The sequence below is a fragment of the Myripristis murdjan genome, chromosome 5 (genome assembly GCF_902150065.1).
Source record: "Myripristis murdjan chromosome 5, fMyrMur1.1, whole genome shotgun sequence".
Taxonomy (NCBI): Eukaryota; Metazoa; Chordata; class Actinopteri; order Holocentriformes; family Holocentridae; genus Myripristis; species Myripristis murdjan.
In genome coordinates this window covers 25,084,095-25,108,014 of record NC_043984.1, presented here as the reverse complement: position 1 = coordinate 25,108,014, position 23,920 = coordinate 25,084,095, and the positions used below count along the sequence as shown (strand labels likewise).

The window sequence follows — 23,920 nt, the reverse complement described above, 5'->3', positions numbered from 1 at the left end:
AAACATCGCTTTCACAATCACTTTTGTACTTTTGTACCTTTGTTTACCAAAGTCTCTGCTTGCGGTATACATACTCAATTACGTACACACACACAAAAAATGTATGCACACACACACACACACACACACACACACACACTCACAGCAGCAGAAGCAGCCCTTAGTTCTTTGTCTGTGCTACACCAACAGCCTACAGCCATGCTTACAGGGTATTTCCATTAGGAAGCCAAATCCCCTCCTTTTCGCTCACCTGAATGGGAAAGAAAAAGGACCCTGAGAAACTTTTTAAACGTCAGGGTTGGGGAGCAAGTTTGACGATAAAAAGCGCATCAGGACACGAAGCAAAGTGGAAAGAGGCTTTAAGGGGGAAAAAAGGATTTCGTTTGCAGGGTTTTGGATGTGTTGGTCTGTGAGAGAGAGAGAGAGAGAGAGAGAGAGTGTGTGTGTGTGTGTGTGTCTCTGTGTCTGTGTCTGTGTGGGGTGGGTAGATAGAAGGTGGAGAGCTGCAGAGAAGAAGGTAGCACAGAAAAAAGGAGAGGAGGAAAGAGGGTATAGTTGCTCGCCATAAAACGTCCCGCTGCCTTTCCCAGGGCCAAGTCCCTGTTCTGTTTCTAATGAACTCATTTGTTCTGTTTTGCTGGCTTCACCTCCACCAGCAACAAAAGACAGTCTCCTTGTCTCCCTCCCTGAGTGCTCTGCTTCAGGGTTTGTTGAGCATCTAGGTCTGTCCTATGGAATTACCTTTGTTTACTTAACGCTCACCATCGATCAAATGAAAACCTGACACTGTCCTCTACTGACAATGGCATTGCTAATTAGCATCCCCTACTAAAGCAATGGTATATTGCTAGTGACTCTGATTAAATTCATTTGCAGTTGGTGCACCATTATGCAGAGTTGTATGCTCTACAATACCAATACAAACACCTTGCCTTAAAGATGTATGGATCGTGTCCTCAATAAAAGGCCGTCTAACATTCATATATTCTGCACCTTGTCAAACAATAGCAACAAAGGCGAAAACATCAATCAGCAGCACATTCTGTGTGAAGGCAAAATCACATTCTCATTTTGGCCAAATATTTAATCTCTCCCCCTCTCTTTCTCTTTCTCTTTCTCTCTCTCTCTTTCCCTCCTTCTTTGTGAATAATATGCCAGTGGGAAGTGAAAAAAGCGAGAGCACGGATCCCCACTCCTCCGCTCCTCTCGGCTGCACGTCTGTGATGTCATAATCACTCACATCAAAGGCTGTGCGCTCAACACGGCGACTGTCAGCTTCCCTGGAGGCGTCATTAAAAACGAACAGAGCAAACCGAGCCAGGCCTGACAGAGACGCATCAAAACTTCCTAACACGCGCACACACACACACACACACACACACACACACATGCACACACATGCACAAACACAAGTGTACACAGGCGGACATGCACTCACACACACAGCATGTACACACGCCCACACATATGTATGCACGCAATCACGAAATCAGGAACACATTCAGATGCATGCACGCTCATGCTCGCGCTGAGGCAAATGCATTTTCATACTCCCTCACACAAGCATGCACGCACGTACACTTAGACACAAACACACCTACGCAAACAAACACAGAAATATGCAATCACAAAATCATGCAAGCACTGAAGCAAATGCATATTGGTACTCCCTCATGCTCACACAAACAAAGACTCACACATACACGCAGAAAGACATATTGGTATAGGTCAACACTAATAAAAACACACATGTAGGTTCTATGATAATGTCAAAAATTTCTCATTCCAGCATACATAAATAAGGGCAGGGTTTACGCGGAGCATAAAAACAAGCTATGCGTTGCCTCCAACTGCATTGTACATATGAGTGGCAACATCCACAGCATGTGAACATCTGTTGAGATGATATGCTGGCGTGATGTACATCTGTGATGCACAATCATGTTGTTCCCAGTCCTGGCATAATGCAGTGCATGCACATAAATGTACAAATACATCCACCCACCCACCCTCTTTTCCCTCTCTCTCTCTCTCTCTCTCTCTCTTTCTCTCTCACATTTGCCCACACACACGCGCACGCTCACACACACTCATTTACACAAACTGAAGGAAAGACTATAAATAGTGTGGCTATGATGCGATGCTGTGTGTGGTTTCTCCCTATGGGTTTGTGTGTGTGACTGTCAGAGGGAGAGTGAAGAGAGAGGGAGGCAGGGAGAAGAGGAGAGCAGCAGAGGAAGAGGACGGATGTTTAAAAAGAGGGACGGGAGGGGGGGTACACATGTCTGATGTACGGTCTATGATAAACAGTACATGACAAGTATTAAGAAATGGTGAGTCCCCTTTGATGTGAAATAAATATAGGGCTTTGTGTATGCATATGAGTGTGTGCATTTGTGTGTCTTTGTATGTGAGTGTCTTAAGGCGACAGAGCTTATCTGTGGTGCGTATTTATTTAAGAACGTGCTTCGGGGTGCACATGGTGTTCCTCATGTATAACTTACCCCTGGCAGGGTCTTCTGCTCATGCAGAGCGTTCTGGGCTTTCAGGGCTGACTCTCTGGCACAGTAGGTGAGGAAGGCACAGCCTGGAAAGACAGCAAGAGAGGGAAAAAGAATGGAGGGAGGGAGGGAGGAAGAAAAAGAAGATAATTATGTTATGTGAACTGGGGACAGAGAGGGAGAGACAGGCAGAGCGGGGGGGAGGCTGCACCAATCATCAGTGAATAGCCAAAAACAACACACATGCACACACACATATACAAACCCAGAGTAAGCCTGCAGCCATAGCTCTGAAAGTCTGCCTACATGGCCACACTGGGAATTCGCTTGTGTGTGTGTGTGTGTGTGTGTGTGTGTGTGTGCGTGTGTGTGTGTGTGTGCGTGTGTGTGTGCGCGCCTGCACGTGTTTGTGCATCATGAACAACATTACAGCAACTGAACAAACTGAACATTTCTGTGTACACAAACACAATCCATATGCATGCAAAACTGAAATGGAAAAAAATGTCGCTTTTGCAATATGGAGATTTGTGTACGTGATTCATGAGAGCCACTCTGCCTGCAAAACACATCAAATCTGATGGAGCTCTCTCCCTGGCAGTCTAAAATAGCAGTTATCCATTCGTCCATCGCACTCTTCTGTCTGCTGTGACAGGGATAGACATTTTCCTGACAGCTTCTCTCTCTCACCCCCTCTCCCTGCATCCTCCCTTTCTCTCTCTCCCTGCTCCATATGTTCCAAGACTACCCACAATGCTCGGTTTTGTTAGCACCTGGGCTGACATGAGGGGGTGGATGGAAGATGGAGATGCAGGAGGCAAGCAAGAAGAAGCCGTGGGGAATGTGTAAGTCGTTCTCTTGCCACCCCCCTTGTTGACAGTGAAGCACACACCACTGTCAGAGAGCTGACAAACTGTCAATCTGCAGATCAAGGCTAATGATTCATGTGTTTGACAGCTTAATAAAATAATTTCAAAGACAATTACACAATACAATGACACAATTCAGTTGAAGGTAAATATCACACTTCAGCTTGCAGATGTTTTGCTGGTTTGCTCTAAGTGCGGATGCAGAAAAGATTCTGATCAATTTAAAACACCAGCAGCGTCATTTTAGTGGCACCAGACACACATCAAACATTTGAATGAGAAAGCAAATAATTTTTGGAAAGACGAAGGAGAAATAGAGTCTAGAAGGAAGAAATAACCCTATTAATGCAAGGGGATTGAAATGAATTCTTCCAGTTTTTCTGAATCACAGAAGCTACATGGAAACGTCAACAAAATGTTCTTCGCTGCCATGCTAGAAACATGAGCACAAGAAGACAAAAGAATTAGAGTTTGTTTTGGGAACATCAAGGGCCAGGCTTTACAGGATTATCCTACACCCCTCCCCCAAAAAACACAAACACTGTGCAGTTAAAAGAGAGAACTCCCTCTTATAGCTTTTCCCAGTATTGCTTTGCTTTGTTCTTTTAGCATACTGGGGGCTATTTACTGTTGTGGGCAGCACCATGTATGTAGAAGCAGCATGCCTCCCATCCTCACGGCTCCATGTCTTTAACCCTGGGTCGTCCTGATGGCGGGACGCTGGGGAGCTCCGCCTGTTGGTGTTTTTAATTAACAGGCCTCTCTCTCATTAGGCGAAGTGGGAGCTGGCTGCTGACAGCTTGGCTACCTCCTCCTCCTCCCCGGGCCTGTCGTGTTAACGCTACATGCCAGAGTCGTCCCACAGCAAACATGCGCAAGCCTCTGATTCACACGTCTGAGACACACGACGTGGTCACATGTTTGCACCACATACGTCCGCTTGCACCTCATTCAGTGAATTCACAAACACACACATACACAAGTGCACACACATGCACAGACACTAGCATGTTTGCACCCTCTGCCCCCCAAACACACACACACACACACACACAAGCATGAAAAGTGACAGTCAACAAACGTTCAATTTATCATCATTGTCACAAGTCAGATGCTGGCAGCGGCTCCAGTATCTGACTGAGACCCATATTGGCCCAGGAGAGAGAGATAAGCTGTTTGTTTCTGCTGTCAATGCTGCCAATTTGGTTTCCCATCACTTCAAATTCAAATCAACAGCACCTCAGAGGGGATCTGAGAGGATGTATGTGTGTGAGAAAAGGAAAGGGAGGCAAGCAGAGAAAGAGAGGGGAGAAAGAGAGGGGTAGAGAAAGAAGGGCAAAGGAGCAAAAGAAGAGGGGGTGGAGAACAACACAGAGGAAAGCAGTGCAGCAAGGGATGCTCAGTGAGAGAGGGAGAGGAGAAGAGAGAGATAGACAGAGAGGGAGAGAGAGAGAGAGAGAGAGAGAGAGAGAGAGAGAGTAGATAAGATCACCTAGCTTCTGTGAACACCATCCCCCTGTGTCCTACACTCGCTTCTTATCTCAACTGCTGCAGACACCCTAAAGGGACACACACCCACTGAGAGAGAGAGAAAGACAGAGAAAGACAGAGGGAGAGGGAGAGAGAGTGAGTGAGAGAGAGGAGAATATGGAGAAGAGAAAAGATGAAAGAAAGTGACAAGGGAATGGTGGAGACTATGAATACTTATTGGAGGGGGGGAAGAGAAGAAAAGACAGTAGCTTCAGTGGCGAAATCCACCAACTGTCACCAGGCCTCATTAAAACGACAGCCATGTTGGACCACATAGGGCTTTTAACCTTGTTAACGATGGGAAACCTTGACTTGATCACCTATCTTTTACAGATGCCCAACAGGATGAATGTTTGAAAATGTCTATTCCTTTCATCCGCCTTAAAACCACTGTCATGTGAAAACCTTGTAAAACCCACTTTTGTTGTTTTTGTACTTGAACTGGAGGGTTACAGGCCTGTAGTCTGCCATGGGCGACACAAGTTTAACAAGACTTGGAGCCATCTCACCCACTGAAAACCAATTGCATCAGCCACTTAACTTCATAAATTGACTAGGATACTAACATTTTAGACTTTTATATTCAAAGCACCTGTGTCTTTTACTGGTTTTCCAACAACAGTCAGCCATGTTATGGGGAATCTTGATACTAGAAATACTGTAGCAATAATATTTCTAATAATACTAATTACGATGACGATAATTATAATATAACAGCATATTCATTCATACTTGTATGCCCTTTACTTGAGCTGTGGTCGATCTGATTTCTAATGAAAGGCTGACATTGACCAAATATATCTGTAAAACGGATTAAATCCTGATAGGAACCAATGTGCCCTCTATGCCTTTTCGTCCTGCAATAAAAATGGGTGGCAGGGTAACCACGCATGCAATCATGACGTAATACACAGTGAGCGCTGTGGAGTGTTACTGGATCCACAAATTACTTTACATCAGCATCCATTGCTTTATGCCACCGAACACTAGAAAGCTAGGGGACAATGTTATTGTGCGGAATTCTCTAATTATCTTGTGCATATTAATTCCAGGACTGAAAAAGCCAGGAAAAAAAAGTTCCCTCCTCTCCCTCTGTCTTTTTATTCCCAGCTGCAGATGGGGAGAAACTCCCAGTGATCATTTAAATATTTCAGAACATCTTGGTAAGCGCCTAAAAAGAGTCAATAGCATTAAAAAGCTTTATCCATGGTGAGGCGAGATACTCCACGCTGCAAAGCCCTGGAACTCTGCCTCGAAAAACTTTGGCATGAAACTTTGTTTGAGGCTGTCCAATTTCAGTCAGTCAATAGAAATCGCCACGTCTCCCCCACCTCAGTCCTGTTAGCACTTATCTCCGCTTGAAAGGGTTGACCAAGGACAGTCTTTGCTCAATAAACAGAGGAATGTTTTTTCTTTTTTTTTTCCTTTTTGAAAGATTGACCTTAAGACAAGAGCGTTCTGACTGGATATTTGTGAGTGCTAAGGCTTAGATAACACTCTTCAATTCACTTTTCAAATGGGTCAGATCGAAGAAAATTCCAGACTTATTGTGTTCAGAGAAATACCCCATAAAGCCTTGGTCTTTTAGGCATATGATGGAAACGAGTACCATTGAGTGCAGAATAAGAATACTAATAAGTGTTGTATTAAGCCTGAAAGAGTATGTGATTCAGCAGTGGTACAATTGCCCTTGTGCTGCTGTTACTGGGACACCGAAAAAACACGATATGATTATTACTATTCAGTTCAGATCTGGTTCAAAGCAACATAAAAATGAAGACAGCATAACGATGGTGGAGGCCTGCCATGCAGAAAAAAAATCTGCTTTTCAACATACTGTATAAAAAAATCCCTCCATTTTGTGTTTGAAAATTTATAATGAAGCTGTTTCAATCATAATTTCCACTAATAATGTTAGTGTTCCAACACGTTGAATAGATTCTTATCTCTTTACAAGCAAACTCTGTTGAATAGTTGTAATTATACTGCTAATACTAACATATATCGAAAGTTATTGGCAGAATTTGAAAAGCTGACTTTGAATAGGACAAGCATTTCCTTCTGTAACTGGAATCAAAGTGAAAAACCCAGACAAGCCCCCACACATTTAGTTCTGCGAGGAATGGTAATTCAATAAAGTGAGCAGCAGTCCCTCATATCCCCTTCACCTTTCCTGACCTTTCAGATCATTACTCACAATGGAAAAAAGAGACAGAGGATAGGGGTATTTTAGGGGACATGGCCAAGGTCTCCGGGAACACTCCTTCTTTCTCCCCGTATCATCTTAAAATCTTTAATTGGCAGCTGTAAACCCTGATTAAATAAAAAAGCACTTTGAAGCCCACAATATGAGCTCAGAGAATAGTACAGTAGTCTGTGTGAAGAGTGAAAAAAATCTTCAATTACTGTTCAGAGACCATATCAAGCATTTTTTTCATTGTGTAAAACAGGCCTTAAAAATTCAGGAGCTGTTTCGGGGACTAATGAATGCTGGTCTTGAGTGTGATATTATTTCAGCAGGGCGAGATGGAACTAAGGGGCAATATTATGAAAAGGGAGGTGAATTCATTTATAATGGAGCATTATAGTAGTTCCAGCTCTTCTATAGGCTGCTATATGCATATCCCTCAGTCTTCTCTTCAGGGAAACAAGCAGAATCTTTAATATAGAAATACACACTGAGCAAGCCAATAAGGAAAAGGGAAAGTGAGGTAAGACAAAGCAATAGCAGCTAAACAGAAGGATGAAACTCGATGGACGTGACTACTGTACATCCTCGAGTCATGTGACTACATTTTCCATTAATAGAAGCGTGAGACATAATAATTTAGAACAATAGTAGTTCCCGTTGTAACTAAATTACTCTCTAGTCAGGGAGGATTTTGAATAAAAGTTATAACACTTTGTCCTGCAGTTCTGATTGACTGGGGGGGTTGTCAAATAAATTTTGATAACTGGACATCTTCAGCAAAACTGTCGTATCATCATTCCAAATGAATGTCTCATAGGGTTTGAGTGTTCCATTTTGACCGTACACTGCGATAATAGCGAGGATAAATGGTGTGTAAGTTGCCCGCAAAGTGCCTTGGGTAGCAATAAAGTTGTATGATTTACGACAACAAAAGGATTGAAAATCACCAGTCATTCATACTACTGTGTAACAGCTCAGTGTTTGCTACATTTGGCCTGATCCTTTCACATCAGGAGACACAAATGCCTAAGTTGCACACCTAAAAAAAATAAATAAATAAATAAATAAAAACAGTAACTATTTACAAGACAAAACAAAGAGCAACTGTGGGCTGTGGGTAACCTCCATGTGAAATATGTGTAATATAGCAATCAAGAGATTACTACATACTAAATATTTTCTCACACTGTTTGAGAAACTACAATAAATGGAGGCAGAAAAAGTAATACATACAGCCTGACGTTGGTTTAGTTTCTTTGACTAAAAAGGTGCAAGAAAGGAAAAGAAGAACCTTGAAATGGCATTAGTTTGTGTGTGTGTGTGTGTGTGTGTGTGTGTGTGTGTGTGTGTGTGTGTGTGTGTGTGTGAGTGTGTGTGTGTGTAAGTCCCTGAAGATAACAAGTCCCATCTCTCCCTCTGCTTCCCAGAGTGGCCGTCTCTAAGCTGTGCTAATCGATTGGCGGAGGAGGAAAAAGGGCTAGCTCTAATGTGTTGCATGTGAAGGATTTACTGGAGAGCAGAGCCACTGAATCAATGGAGTAGAAAATGCATCATTAGGACAGTGTCGCTGTCCCCCCACCCACCACAACCGCCACTACACACACACACACACACACACACACACACACACAATCCCATTGCACCCTCAACCCTGGTCCCCTGAGGGTCCGAGAAAGAACACACAGAGAAAATACACACATATTGGGCATGCATGTGATGTATGAGCTCAAAAATTAGTACCTGAAAAGCATCACTCTCACAGTACAACATACACACATAACATAACAGGAGATACACCCGCACATACACACGTATACACACGCACACATCTGTTAACAGCTCCTGTGTTGGTAAAACACACATCTTGGATGTCTAAAACTGCACTCATCATCCAGCCTGACAAATAGCTTCACTTATATCCTACTTCAGCCATTTTGTCAGGAAATGTTTGGGCGACCCAAATTTAGCTTTTCATCATTTGAATTATTAAAGAAGGAATGACTCTTTGGATGAACCAAAAAGTCTGTTGGTACCCTAACGTACCAGACTGACTACCTTGGAGTTAACATTAACTATTAAAGCACTGTAAGATAAATAGAAATAAAAATTAGATGGTTGTTTATTTTTTGACTCTTCTCCTGCCATAAAATGACTGGAAATCTATACTTAATCTCAGGAATTTATTCTTGGCAGTGTGGAAAAGCCTCTGAAACAGTCTTTAGACCATCATGAGACACTAAAACTCTCCACTGAAACTCATACTAGTCATTTTATTTTAGGGTTTGGCAGTTCCTTCTGCCTTCAAATAAAGAATTACTTAACAAAAAACATCATTGGACAATTAAAAAGGATAAATAAAATGCGTAAAGAGAATAAAATGTCCTTACAGCTTTTACAGCCTTTTTTATGTATAGGAACTGGTCGTATCAGCAGTAGGTGACATGGCTGGCTGACCTCTGATATTAATAAAAGGCCAAAATTGGCCTACTATATCAATCTAACAGGTTAAGACTGACAGGTAGATAAACAGATAGATAGACAGATGAATACAGTGCCATGTTCTACCCAATGAGTTACAAAAGACCACAAGAGAAAAAGCCATATTATTCTATGCATTATTAGCAGTATTTCAGGGGGGCAAAGGTCAGGCAATGACCTGGCACATTTATCAAAAAGATGGTAAAAGCAGATGCAGATAAAATATGAATACTGTCACGTGTAACGCTAGGAAGAGAAAGTGCTGTCAGTCCGTCATGGGAGTGGTCCCATGTTTCGTCCCCCTGATAGAACACTTACAGGATAAACACTCCCATTAATATTCCTCTGTGCACCTCTCCTCTCCACTTCACTCTCCTCTCCTCTCTTCTCCTCTCCTCTCCCCGTCCTATTATCCTGCCTCGGCGGACATCCTGTCCTATCCCGTCCGCCTTGCCAGCCTGCAAGACGGAGATGAGAGGACGATCCAAACGCAGAAGGGGGAACATGAATCATTACACTTCCTGTTGTTGCACGCCGTCCGGGGAAGGAAGAGAGAGGACGCTCCCGGGGCTCCGATTGATTCCGGAGACTTAATTGGGTTTATTAGCCAAGATGTTGGGCCCCGCGAGGAGGCTCCCAGAGGCCACTGAATCCCCCCACCCACCCCCATTCCCACTCCTCTGAAGGAGAAAGCCTGCGTAATTGTTTTCCCTCCATCTTCTGTGTCATTGTCAGATGGGTCCTGCGGGATTATTAGCAACCCCAGGTCCCTCAATAATTCATCCAGAGCTATTTATACACAGATGGAGAGTCCTCTAAAGTCTCCCCCAGTGAGCTTATCTGACGCTTAGACAGACAGAGAGAGAGAGAGAGCAATGGAGAGAAACAGTGCTACAAAGGGAAAGCAAGAGAGAGATAGACAGAGAGAAAATGGGAGACAGACAAAGAGAGTAAGAGGAATGGAGAGAGGCAGTCACAAAAAGAAATGCAAAGGGGGCAAAGGGTGTCTGACAGTGTATAAAATAGCAAGAGAAAGAGGAAGTGATGAAGTTGTGATAGAGAGAGAGAGAGAGAGAAGGAGAGAGAGAGAGAGAGAGAGAGAGACACAGAGCAACATTTTAGGTAGACACAATGACAGTGTTTCTGGTGTGCATTGAGTTTCAAGGTGAAACTCTCTCCTCTGCTTTGCCAAAGTGAACAAAAGCACCATCCCGGGAATAGCATACCCTCACACAGCACACATTAATGGCTTTTAATCTCCCCCCCTTTTTCCTCCATTTAACGCAATTAAGATGTTTGCAAAGCTAACATGGACCACTAGTCGCTATAGGAAGGGCAGATGAAAGGCATTCAGGGATTTCCATATGCAAAGTAAACACAGTTATCCCTCCTTACCAACGTGGCAATGCCTAAGACCAACAAAACAGCAGCCAGTCATTTCTTAAATCACCTAATAATTCACTAACATAACATTAACACATTAGCATATTAACATTAGCGCATTAAGCAGCTTCTAATCCCAAACAGCTAGCGGATGGGCTACAGAAGGCTGCATGACTGCATGCTTTTAATAGCTTTGCAGATACCTGTGTTTTCTGCCTGCCAGTGGAGGGGACATTCTGTTGTCGTCAGACTAATGAGGCCTTTGGCGCACAAAGTCGATTTTCAAAGTCCTTTTGTCGGCTCTCCAGTCGCAGATAATTATAAATATTTAGCCCCTTTGGCAGTCACTTTTATCCAGCTCAAGAAAGCCCTGCTTCCTCTGGACAAATTGGGACATTGAAAGGCAGATGGGAATGATAGTTTTTACATTTTGCATTGACGGCACATTAGGCAGGGCAGCTATAACTCTGGGAAAAGACTTGGTTGGACACCCTGCTTGGTCTGTTGCAAATAGTATCAAAAATTTGCCAAAAATTGTTTTCCTATGCAGAACATATTACCTCTACCATACTGTATGATTGGAAATCGCCTTGTGAGTAATTTTATAATTCACCCAAAATATGCTATTTTAGCTCTGCAACACAGATTACGGTTAATTTGCAGAACATATGATTCTTATGTGCTTTGATTTACAGGGTTATGTCTATCTTATGGAGCTGTCAGCCCATTGTGGTTCAACATGGAAAATATTACCTGAACATTAACAGATTTTTCCAGTAGTAAAGCTTTTGAGTAGAGGCTTTGTTATCTTAACTGAGTACATTGATGTATACACTTTAATAAATGTATTGTCTAACCTTTTTCTGGTTCCAATTTTTTTTTTCCATTTTTGAAGGATTTGGGTTGGTTTGATGAGGAAAGGGTAGTTTTTTTTTTCTTTAATATATATTTTCAAATTACAGTGAAACAAAACTTATTGAAAAGAATATTGGAACATGACTTTGGAAACTATTTTTCCATTTTTTACAGGATAGGTGGATTGTGAAGTAGGCTGTTATTTGCTTGGGGCAGTGCCTACAGAGATTGAATTGCTCTTGCCCAGTGTTTCCTCATGGTATTGATGGACTATGCGTCCATGGAGCACTGTGTTCTCTCTCTTTCTCTCTCTCTCTCTCTCTCTCTCTCTCTCTCTCTCTCTGTCTCTCTCTGTCTCTCTCTCTCTGTCTGTCTGTCTCTCTCTCTCCTTCTCTTCTGGTCATTGCCCCAGGGAAAGCACGTCTCTTCAACAAGCCAGTGCTCATATACTCACGCACACACAGACTTCTCTTTCTCTATCTATAAACCCACTGAAATCATTCCATACCAAGTGAAGTGGGGTATGTATAGGTTTGGTCAGGATTCCCATCTCCTGTCCTGTGATTAAAAGGCCAAACTAATAGGCTCTGTCTCGTTGGGAACCTCCGTGGGGCTGGGAGAGACCTCAGAAGCCATTAAATTGCAAATCTGTAATAATTTGTTGAAGGCTTTCTGTCCAGATTGTTCCCTGGGCTGATTTGTGCATGGAGGTAGTGCCATGAATGGCCAAGCACAGACCCAGCTGAGCCCACTGCTAGCAAGCCGTTACTACTGGAGCACACACACTCCTAATACACCTAGCGACACTGATACAAAAACACACGTATGCATTAATAAACGCTTACACAGCAAGCAGCCATTCATGCACACACACGTGGACAATGCTTACAAATGCACAGACACACCAAAAACATTTAAAATACTACAGTGAATAAACACTATTTAGCAAACACGCACTGACTCACCACTTCCAACAATGCGACTAAAATCCGTCATATTTGTATATTAAAATGCAGTAAATGAATAAATAAATAAAACTATCACAGCTAACACTGAAGAGAAAAACAACAACAATAACAACAACAGAAAAAATAGCACACTGACAAATATAGGACTTGTCCCATTAACGTGTTGTCAGAATGCCTGCTAACGTGGAGGGCACTTGCTTATTTACCCCCGGGGCAGCCGGGAGCTGCGGGGGTCTAATTCTGCTCCCATCCCAGGAAGGTCATTCTCCCTTCCTGAGCCATGATGGCCACAGAGTAGTGCTTAAATCTGGCAAAACGCAGCCTATAAATTACAGCAGAGGACAGAGGGGTCAGAGCCTGGCATGGAACTGGGCCAGAAGCTATCAATCTGCTGGGGCCAGGGAGGGCGACATCTGTCTCTGGGACTCCCTCGCTCTTTCTACCTCTCTCTCTCCCTCTCTCGCTTCTCTCTCTTGTTTCTCAGTCTCTCTCCCCCCCTTCCTCTTCCTTTCCTCCCTATTGTTCACTTGGTGCTTGTCATTGAACAGTCTCTTGCTGCCTCTTTTCTTCGTCTCTCTCCACCTCTCTTTACAATCTCTCTGCTCCCTTTCTTTTGTATTGCTCTGCCTCTTGATATTCTCTCTCTGTCTTTGTGTCCTCCCCTCCCTCTCTCTTGCATAGATCTCCCTTGCCTCTTTTCACGCATTCTCTTACATCATTCCTGTTTCAACATCTCTCTATCTCTCTCCCCCTTCTCTTGCCCTCCCTCTCTCTCTCTCTCTCTCCCCCTCTCTCCCCTCCCTCTCTCTTTCTCTCGAGCTCCTTGTTGTTTTACGCACTCTTGCACCATCTCCCTCACCCGCAATATCTGTTTTGGTCTATCTGCTCTCCAACGAGCAGGATAGGATAAATCCTTGATGTACTTCTCTCAGTGTGATGTGAATAAGATTTGGATGGCAGGATTTCATCGCAAATATGATATATACTGTCTTCAGAGAATGCTAATAGAGCACGATGGGCCCGAGGGTTTGAAGAAATATTAATTCAATTTGAAATACAAATTCAAAGATATCAAATTCAGCGAAAATCTGTCCAGCAGATGGAATGTCATTCAAAATGCAATTGCACCATCCAAACTTTTTTCCTTAAGCTAGCAAACATATAATCGATAGAAAATAGAAACAAATAGAACTGAGTGTGCTAGTTCAGGATGTCCTGCTCTCATCTCTCTCATCAAATGTTACATGCCCACTCTGGGAATCACAGCTTGTCAAGCAGAGTGTACAACCAACCACCATGTTTTTTTTTTTTTTTTTTGTCTGTCCAATAATTCTGCTAGTTTCATCAGAATATCTTACATTACATTTGGTGCTCAAACCCTTGAAAACTTCCCCATGACTTATTAATCCCCCTCCATTTTCTGAATCAAACTTGGTCTTGAATAATTGAGAGGGATCTTTGAAAAGTCCTAACCTCCATTCCCACCTTCCTTTTACAAGTCAACGTGGTGCATTTTTAATTGGGGACATGAAATAGGCATGACGGGTGATAGAGAGAGTGAATTGAATCAGAGATAGCCAAACTTGGCAGTCGTTGCATAGGGTGCTGTTCACATGCATTCAGAGGAGGCTAAACATGTGTCTGGCCTGACAAGTCACACATGCTCAAGAGCCTCTGACTGCTTTCTGTCTGGGACAAATAGTACAAGGCTCATGTAATCCCTGCTTTAGAGTATCCCAGCAGGCAGACCTAGATATGCCACTTCAAGTTACAGTTAGTTCGGTTGGTTCTGAAAAAAACATCAATTCAACTTTCTGTGAACCATAATTCTCTACAGCCAAATGATTTGTTTGGTCTACATAAATCTGCCTATGGACTAAAAACACAATGAAGACTACATACACCAGTGGTTGGAGAAACTGTGACGACTTGTTACAGTATCCAAAATGAATGCACAGGTCTCAGCAAGGTATTAGTAAAAATTGCTTTTAACATGATACTAAGATAGTATCATACACACACATGAACACACACACACACACACATACACACACACACACATACGTTCACTGCACATACTAAGATAGTTGTTGACCTTGGGAATATAGTCTAAGAAATTAAAATAAATGTTGGCATAATAATTGCTGGTAAATGTCACACCATCAGAAAATCTGGACCTAAATGAACAGATAATTTTAAAATTAATAAAATATCTATATCTATATCTATATCTATATCTATATAGATATATATGAAATAGGATTTCAATAAATGGATTTCATAAAGAAAAACAAAATTCAAACATGTAACAGTGACAAGTCATGTCTGTCGTTTTGCATTACTGGGGCACTGGCACAGTTACGTCTGCAAAACTTTGGCTCTATTTTTCACATCGCCACCGTGTCATGCTGCTATGGCCCATTGAGGGGCTTTGCCACACACACACTCACTCACTCACACACACACACACACACACATGTCGTCCTTTCTGCAGAGCTGTGTAAATCACATACTACAGGTTTCTCAGGCCCAAAGAAATAAAGCACATTAATAACAGGTCTGCATGCCTGGACTCACTGAAAAAAGCACAAGCCCCACCCCCCACACAGACGCATATACACACACATGAACACACACACACACACACACACACACACACACACACACACACACACACACACACACACACACAGATGCACACACACACTCTCTCACACACACACACACACACACACACACACACACACACACACACACACACACACACACACACACACACACACTCACAGACTCACATACACACACACACAGATGTTAAGGCCAGATATTATAATATTATAAGCTTTAAAATGAAGCCAGAAACTGTTCACTAAATGGCAGGATACCAATTACCAAGATCATAACTCACAAGACATTTGTAACCCTGTGACTGGCGAACAAAGACATGCTTTTTGAGCCTCCCACACTTTACTATTCCATGTATAGCATGGTTCCAGTGTAACTGGATGACACAGATACAACCTCCAGAAATGGAGTGCACAGAAAGCATACATGAAATTAAACAGCAAAGAGACATAAAACCACCAATATCAGTTTCTCAGTGAGAAAATGATTGCCTGACTTGATACATGTGGTGTCAAATTGAGGAAATATATAATGTTGGCAAGGCTGAAATCAGTACAGTAAATATTTTACATTTCCCACAATTTTTAACATTCCAAAACCTGCAAAAATTCCAATCAAGCTAAGAAAAAACAGTTTGGGCTTTTCCCTACAGGAGGCCCTATTATTAACAATAGAATCTAAAATTAATGCAATCATCAAAAAAGTCAAAAACTGTATGAAAGACTTTCCAGCTTTTCCAAAGTATTGCATTCCCTATCTCCGGAACTGGCCAGCGGTATCTGAAGCAGGGGTGTGGGGGTGAGGTTGGGTGTAGCTGAAAGATTGAACAGGCCCAAAGCGTCAACTCTTTAAACATTTACCACAAAGCACCATAATACTTAGCTGATGCAACAGCCTTGAAAACAGAAACTATTTACCTCTCCAAGGAGCTTTTGTCAATTTTTTTTTTTTTTTTTGTTTTCTTTCCAGACTCAGAAAGAATGGTGCGCCATATCAACAGAACATGGCAACAGGCAAGGAAGATTGGGGTAAAAAAGGGGGAAGCCAGTGCAAGTTGTTTAGCCTCTCTTATGGAAAACAAAAGGCCAAACGTTGATGAAACATTTAAGGCATACTTCATTTTAACCCAGCTCTGGGCTATCAGCCGAGGAATTTAACTGTGTCAAAACACAAGAAAGCTCTTTCACTGTACATATAAATATTTCAGGGAGGTTTCTCGCCTTAGAGATCGTTGGAAATAGCATGGATCACTTTTGTCTTCAGTATTTCAGAATATTGATATCCTTGTGTAGTCCTGGCATGGCCAGTGGCGTTGAGGTAAAGATAAAACACTGCACCCCTGGAGTGATTTTTACCCCTCTAAGAAATTCACTTTTGATAGTGATAAAGATAAAGGATAAAAAATAGTGATAAAGATCACATTTCACTGCACAATCCTGTGTATACCAAGTCATAAAAAAATGAGCAGGAATAGAGAGCACAAAAGAAACACACAGAATGTGGATGTTTAATTTTCTTTTTCAAAATAAGGGGACGGTGCAGCTTTTGGTGAAGCAGTTTTGCGCCTGTCTGGAACTCTTATCATCTCACTAAAAAGCACGCTCACACAGTTGCAGAGGTGATGATTATTTTTTCCATGAGAATATCGCTTAGGTCAGCAGCCTCTCTGACCTACGGAATGATGGCCACAAATCTTCACTGTAGTGCTTCCCCACAGGTCAGCACTGCCGTCCACAGTGAGCCATGACTTTACCATGTGGAACCATTAGCTACAAAGTAACACACTGATTTCTGCTGACTAGACATTTTCATAAAATAAAGGATGCAAATGTGTCCCTCTACAATTAACACAAAAAAATCAGTTATGTAAATAAAAAAATGAATCAATATGAAGCTAATTGTAGTATTTTTTTGGTTAATCAAAACTGTCTTATGAGTCATTTTATTTAGCCAAGGGACATATAGCAATGCACTATATAATTTAAACGTTTGACTTTTTTGTAATTAGTAAAAAAAAAAAAAAAAAGAAAAAAATATACAATTGTGTAATTGTAGATATCTGTTCATAGCTAAAATAGAATATATGTGCGTGTGTGTGAGTGTGTGTGGTCCATATGCATGTACATGTACAATCATATGCGTGTGTGCCACATTTGTTACAGCTTGCTGAATGTGGTCTTGTGTGGGTGAGTGGGTGAGATGAGCGGGAAGGTAGCAAGGACCATCCCTCAGTACCTGCCCCCCAAAACACACACACACACACACACACACACACACACACACACCCCTGTATGCATGTGTGTAAAGGTCAGTGGTTTTAATGAGAGGCATGCCGAGGTCAGCGGAGCCAGAGGGCTCCACCTCCCTGACAGGCCTCATGACTCCAGACCTGCTGTTAGCATGCTAATCCCTGCAGGAGCTCCATGAGCACACCCTCCCCTGGCTTTGTGTGGTCATCTCTCACTGTGACTAACTAGCTCCCTGCTTGGCTATCAGCCGGCCCCCATCTGACAGTTCCCTCCAATAATAATGGACAATGGAGGCAGTACTTGCTTGACAACGGTCCGCCTGACAAATTAGGCTCAGTGTATTCTCCTACACGACCGCTCTGGCTCCGCCTCTTGTTTCCTTCTTGTTGCTTGGCAGTTCTAGGCTCCTTCAGGACAGGGTTGGCGAGTGTGTGCGGTGCCGGTGGTGGTGGGGTGTACTTTGGTGAGAGGCGACCTCCTCAGTGACACATGTTGCCTCTCTCCCTGACAAAACACTCAACATCGATTGCGATGCGTCGTCATAGAAACAGGGCACGACATGGGGCCTGAGCGTGCATTCTGAGCTAAGCTGAGTGGAGTATTCTGGGCCAGGGAGGAGAGGAGGTGTGTGTGCACCCTCGCACGCACACAGACACACTCACAAAAATACGCACACACACACTCACACACTCACACACACTCACACACACACACACACACACACACACACACACACACACACACACACACACACACATACGCAAGCACTCATCCCAATCCAAATGCGAGAGGAGGGGAAAGAAGGATCCCACAGAGAGGATGATGCAACGAGAGTGAAACTGTGAGGCCAGAATGCATGCTGCATTAACGCAGACCCGCAGGACAAAAAAACACACCCGCACTCCTCTCTCTCCTTGTTCAAAGGCAAATTTGGTCTTAGCCTACTTTGTTGCAGGGGGTACTTCTCTAATGGCAACCTGTAACACCTAAAGGCCTGCAATAAAACAACATCAGTCTGTCATGTATTTGACATCATGGTTTCCTGGTCTCACCACACACAATACGCCTAATGTGTTCTGATCCTGGTTCGCTGACAAATTTCAATTAGTTTGTAATATGAAAGGACTGAAATGCAAATGTCATAACCATAGGCATTTCAGAGGGAACCATAACACTCTTTATGACCAGCACCGATTATAGCCCCCATCTGCAGTATAAGCCATCTGCAGTATGGCTAAATTCACACAAGATTACTATGGGTCATTATATCTCCACTTCTTTTATTTTAAACATATTATAAACCCTTACATTATCTTATAACCCATTTCTGAAGCATTGAAATCAAATGACAAAATAGTAAAACACCCATAATACTGTCCTCTGCAATTGCAATATCTTATATACAGTGAGCTGACAGTGTTTTCTCTGACTTGGTCAGGAAGACTGTTTGAAATCTGCGGATATTTTGGACTGAAGACCAGTGACATTTTGTCAACACCACCTGCCAGTCCCAATGTGGAGTGCTTGAGCCTAAGATAAGGGAAGCATACCCATCTGCCTTTAACTTTGAGCAATACTCCGGCCTTTTAAATTCTACTTGAACTATCCAAGTCGGTGGAGAGATACAAAGTTATTGTATTTGGTTTGGCCAAGGACAAATAAATTGCTTGAAATTAGATTTCCACCAAATGAAACAGCATTCAAATGAACTTGGTGGCAGTTGCTTTTGCATTTGCTTAGAAAAGGGAAGAGCTAGACAATACAGGCTTAGCTGAAAAAAAAACAAAAACCAATACTGTTTGAAGTTGAGTAAACAACATATAATAGCATCAATTGTTAAATGCCTATCCCCGTGACATCACAACTCAATTACCCTGTTAATAATCACACACACCAAAAAATTTCAACCCGATGAATGTCAGCAGTCATATCTATGTTTTTTTTTCTTGTATAGATCCCCACCTCCCATGCTGCATTGCCAAAGAGAAGGGAGAAAAAGCTGGCTCTTTGTGCTAGCCGTGCCTCTCAGCCCGTTGTGCTCAGTAGCAGCAGCAGCAGCAGCCGGTGACCATTATAAATGGCCTCTATTAGCACGGCTCGGTCGCAGAGGGGAGAGAAATAAAATCATTGGGAGAATGTAGGCCTGCACTGTCGCCTCTGTGCCCGCTCCCAGCCTCTGCAGACCCCCATCCCATGCTCCCCTCCTCCCCGTTCCCCCATCCCCTCCATTCCGAGGGGACAGAATCCTAAAGACTAGATTACTAGTGATACATGGAGTCATTATAGGGAGCGTTATGGCAATAGTATCACAGGCACAGCTGACAATGGACATAATAGGGGTCTCTTTCTTCAGAGTTAGCATTACCATAGCCAGTGCTGTTTCTTTTGGCTTGTTGATATACAGTAGACAAGGCTGAATCTCTTTTATTACCTACCGAAGCAAAATAGGCTCATATTATCTATCTAAACCTCAATTATTTTTCTATAAAAGTGCCTTATCACTTTGAGTTCACTTGAATGCAAAAACATCCCAAGATAACCAATGAAATTGTTAGCAATAGCACTTATTAAGTATGTGCCATATGAAAAACAAATGTAAAAGGAAACTGTGAAGGAGACGGTATCCAGGCACTTAAGCCTGTACAGTCTCTGGTTCAAGCTGAGGTTTTGTATCACCATAGCCATTATGGCACACAGAGCACTATGAACAGGGGACATTGCACTCGCCAGTACCTGCAGAACATGAGTGATGAATGAAACATCCATTTGTGTCAAGTAAGTAAAGTAAAAGTAAAGACAAGGAGCACAGCAGTAAAAGAGGGGTCAAGCAGTGTTGATGAAGGCAAGAAAATATAGAAGAAAATAATATATAATAAAAAGAGGTTTCTGGTGGACTGCTCTCTGGACTTTACTTCACCAGTGCATTGTGAATCTTTAAGGGTCATGATACCCTCAGTTTGAGCCTTTCTCCGCCCACTGCACGGCTTTAAAAAAATGCAAGCAGTGTGAAGAACAAACGAAAAAGGGGAGAGATGGGCGAGTTGGAAAGATTGTAGCATGTATGATGACATGCATAATTCTGTTAAACACCAAAATTAAATTATTCAGTCATGCTCTTCGCCGTTAGTTGGTGGCAGTTAGCTGGGACTCGAACACAAAATCAAGAGGAAAGGCATTGTTGATGTGGTATCAAGGTTATGACTGGGATATATGTGTTTAATTATGAAGCTGTCTTGAGCACTGATCAACAGATGAAAAAATAAGGTTTAAAGCTCCTTTAAGAGGTTAAATGTAGATAGCACAGATAATATTTCCACTGATACATTTAAAAATTGCTAGTGCAAATGTGTCTCCAAATGTGTAATGAGGGACATGAGTTGAATAAAAACTTTTCACTCTCTTCTGAAATTTGTAAAATTATGGATTTTCCTTGTCATTATCAACACACATAACTTCACAAAAGCTTTGATGGCTTACTAGCTGAAATGTGTAACAAAGTGTGCCCTTTGATAAATGTAGTGCAATATACAAAATCAGTCACTGTGACTCTGTATTTGTGAGATGTGCTGTCTTTTATTCCATCTTGGAGCTTGCCAATGGAAACTTCATGAAAACTTATGAATGACCAACATTCAGCCAAGCATTATCTCTTTGCTGTTAGGTGTGCATGGCGGGATGTGGCCTTCCAGCAGGAAACCTTATAGTCAGCTAGTGAACTAGTGAGCCAGGGAGCAGCTAGCGCCTCCAGCTAGTTAAAATATGAGAGCAGCGGGGGCTCGCTAATGAAAGCGGAGGCCCAGCACGGGAAACAGGGCCGTATATCGCAGTGAGGAGACAGTTCTTAGAATCAGCTGGTGAGCCATGCCCATAGTTCTGGGGCTGCTGGTGATTAAACATCCAACAGGGAGTCGCTACTACAGCTGGGCTATTAATAAAAGATAACCCCCCTTTCCGTCTCCACCTCCTTGGTATCCCCCTTGTCTCCTGACAGTCTCCGCCCTCTGGAATTATTTATCTATCATCATCATTTCCTGACACATGGTGCACGTCACACATTGTTTACATGGGGAGGAGGTGGCTCTTAGAGGAGGGGGGAATCCCAGAAGCTTTGTGAATGTGATAGCTCATTCCCAAAGTGCCCTGCTCCCTTGAGGACTAGACATGTCCTGTAGGTGTAGTGGATCAATTAGTGACCTTTCACTGGTGATTTACAGAGAGTGACCCATCCCTTCAGAGTATAAAATAAAATAGGGCTACAACACTGGTCATTACTGTTGCTTCAAAACAACAAGGCTTGTCATTAATATTACACCAAAGGCCAGTCAATATTGTTACATCAAATGTTTCTAATTACTTTATTCACTTGAGCCAATATAGCTGGCCATTGCTTTAAGAGGCTGTTCAATACCATTAAGACAATAAATATATCAGAACTATAACTGCAGTTAGGGCTACACAAAGGAAATAAGACATTTTGATGTAAAGAAAACTCAGTCAGAATGTTAAATTCAGTTAGAAAGTTAATCATTTAAATTGTTATATATATGTGTGTGTGTGTGTGTGTGTGTGTGTGTGTGTGTGTGTGCAATAGTTCTATGTTTTTTTTTCTCTCTGCTGTTTTATTTTTCATTTTGAGAGACTGCTCCAATCATTCATTTCTAAAACTAGACTACTTGAAAAACTTAATTACTGAATGTAAAGGTACATTAGTGCATAGGCCTGCTCTGGCATAAACGCTCCCCATGTGTTGCACATGTACGAACACGTGCACGCACGCGTGCACTCTCTCTCGCTCTCTCTCTCTTTTTCTCACACACACACACACACACACACACACACACACACACACACACACACACACACACACACACACACACACACACACACACAATCACACACACACACACACACACACACACACACACACACACGTGCGCGCGCGCACGCACGCACAAAGGCACACATACACAGATTGAGTGCTTGGTGCGACGGGCAATCAAACTCAGCTTCCCCGCTATTGCAACGTGAAAACGTGAGGTTAATGGCCTGGATTTAGCACTAGTGAATGAACGCACGTTTACAACCTCTGGACTACATGTGTGACTGAATACTCCTGTGCACACTGCCCAAATAGGAACATTGCTCCTCCTAATATTACCCTACATAAATGAACGCTGTCGTGACTTCTGATTCGTGACATGCTTATGGTTGGATATATTAGCCCAATAAGGTAGAAAATTAGGCATTGAATTGCAGAGATATATTTGTCACCGAGAAGCAAATGGAAAATTCCTGTTTTTCATGGTGCCACAAAACATTAATAAAGTAGACTTGGCTTCATCATGATAGCACATTACACAATAGCTTGTCTGAAATCTACCAACAAATATGCAGTTCTATTACACATAACCAATATGGTTGAAGAGCCTCACTCCCACAGTGATAAAGGTGACAAATGCACATTAAAATAAAGATGTTATGAAGACCCATCTCTGTCTCGGGGAATCGGGGCATAACCCACCTTTGTGCATGCCCGTGAAGCGGTCCTTGAGCACGGTGAGCTCGTAGATCTTGCCGAACTCCTCGAAGAGGGGCCGCAGGTCCTTCTCGTCCAGGTTGCGGGGGATCTGACCGATGAAGAGTTTGATGGCATCGTGGTCCTTCATGGGGATGGTGGCCGGACAGCCCGCCGGGCTATGGCTGTGGCTTAATCCGTTCACAAGCCCGTTCGTGCTGGCGGAGACCACACCAACACCGTGCACCGTGCCGTCCACCTGCCCGTTGGTTAAAGTTGCCATCTTTGGACCGGCCAGTGAGTTGGGATGGGTACAACAGCAGCAGGAGCAGGGGTGATGGTGGAGAATCGTTTTCTTGAAAAGCTGGTTGAAGTGTTGGTCAAAATTTGGGTCCAAGACCAAGCCGTGCCAGAGCTGATTCCGCTCTCGTCCTATCAAAGCCAATATTTACATTGATGTGAATACACATGTAGCATTTGGCGAAGACGCATATCAAAAGCGCGCAAAGCCGTTGGTCCCGGTGGAGGCTTTGATTCCTTATATTTATCTCCTACCCAATAACTCGTTCATTGATTTCATAAAAGAGAGACAGAGAGGGAGAGAGAGAGAGAGAGAGAGAGAGAGAGAGAGAGAGAGAGAGAGAGAGAGAGAGAGAGAGAGAGAGAGAGAGAGAGAGAGAGAGAGAGAGAGAGAGAGAGATATTCAGGGGGAGGGAGAGAGAGAGAGAGAGACCAAGAGCGTTCACTGTCTATTTA

The 23,920-nt window shown here is 42.8% G+C and overlaps 1 protein-coding gene across 39 annotated transcripts in view; it reads right to left on the bottom strand.

The window, feature by feature from the left end:
- The window catches only part of celf4 (CUGBP, Elav-like family member 4), a 73,591-nt gene extending 50,069 nt beyond the window's left edge, over positions 1-23,522 (bottom strand). For all 39 annotated transcript variants that reach the window (XM_030051314.1, XM_030051333.1, XM_030051301.1 and 36 more), the window contains exons 1-2: positions 23,171-23,522; positions 2,505-2,587 (exon numbers count right to left, since the gene is read on the bottom strand). In XM_030051314.1, the coding sequence (XP_029907174.1) occupies positions 2,505-2,587; positions 23,171-23,447 (360 nt within the window). In that variant the 5' untranslated portion in view covers positions 23,448-23,522. The remainder of the gene's footprint in view (positions 1-2,504; positions 2,588-23,170) is intronic.
- Positions 23,523-23,920: the final 398 nt, after the last annotated feature.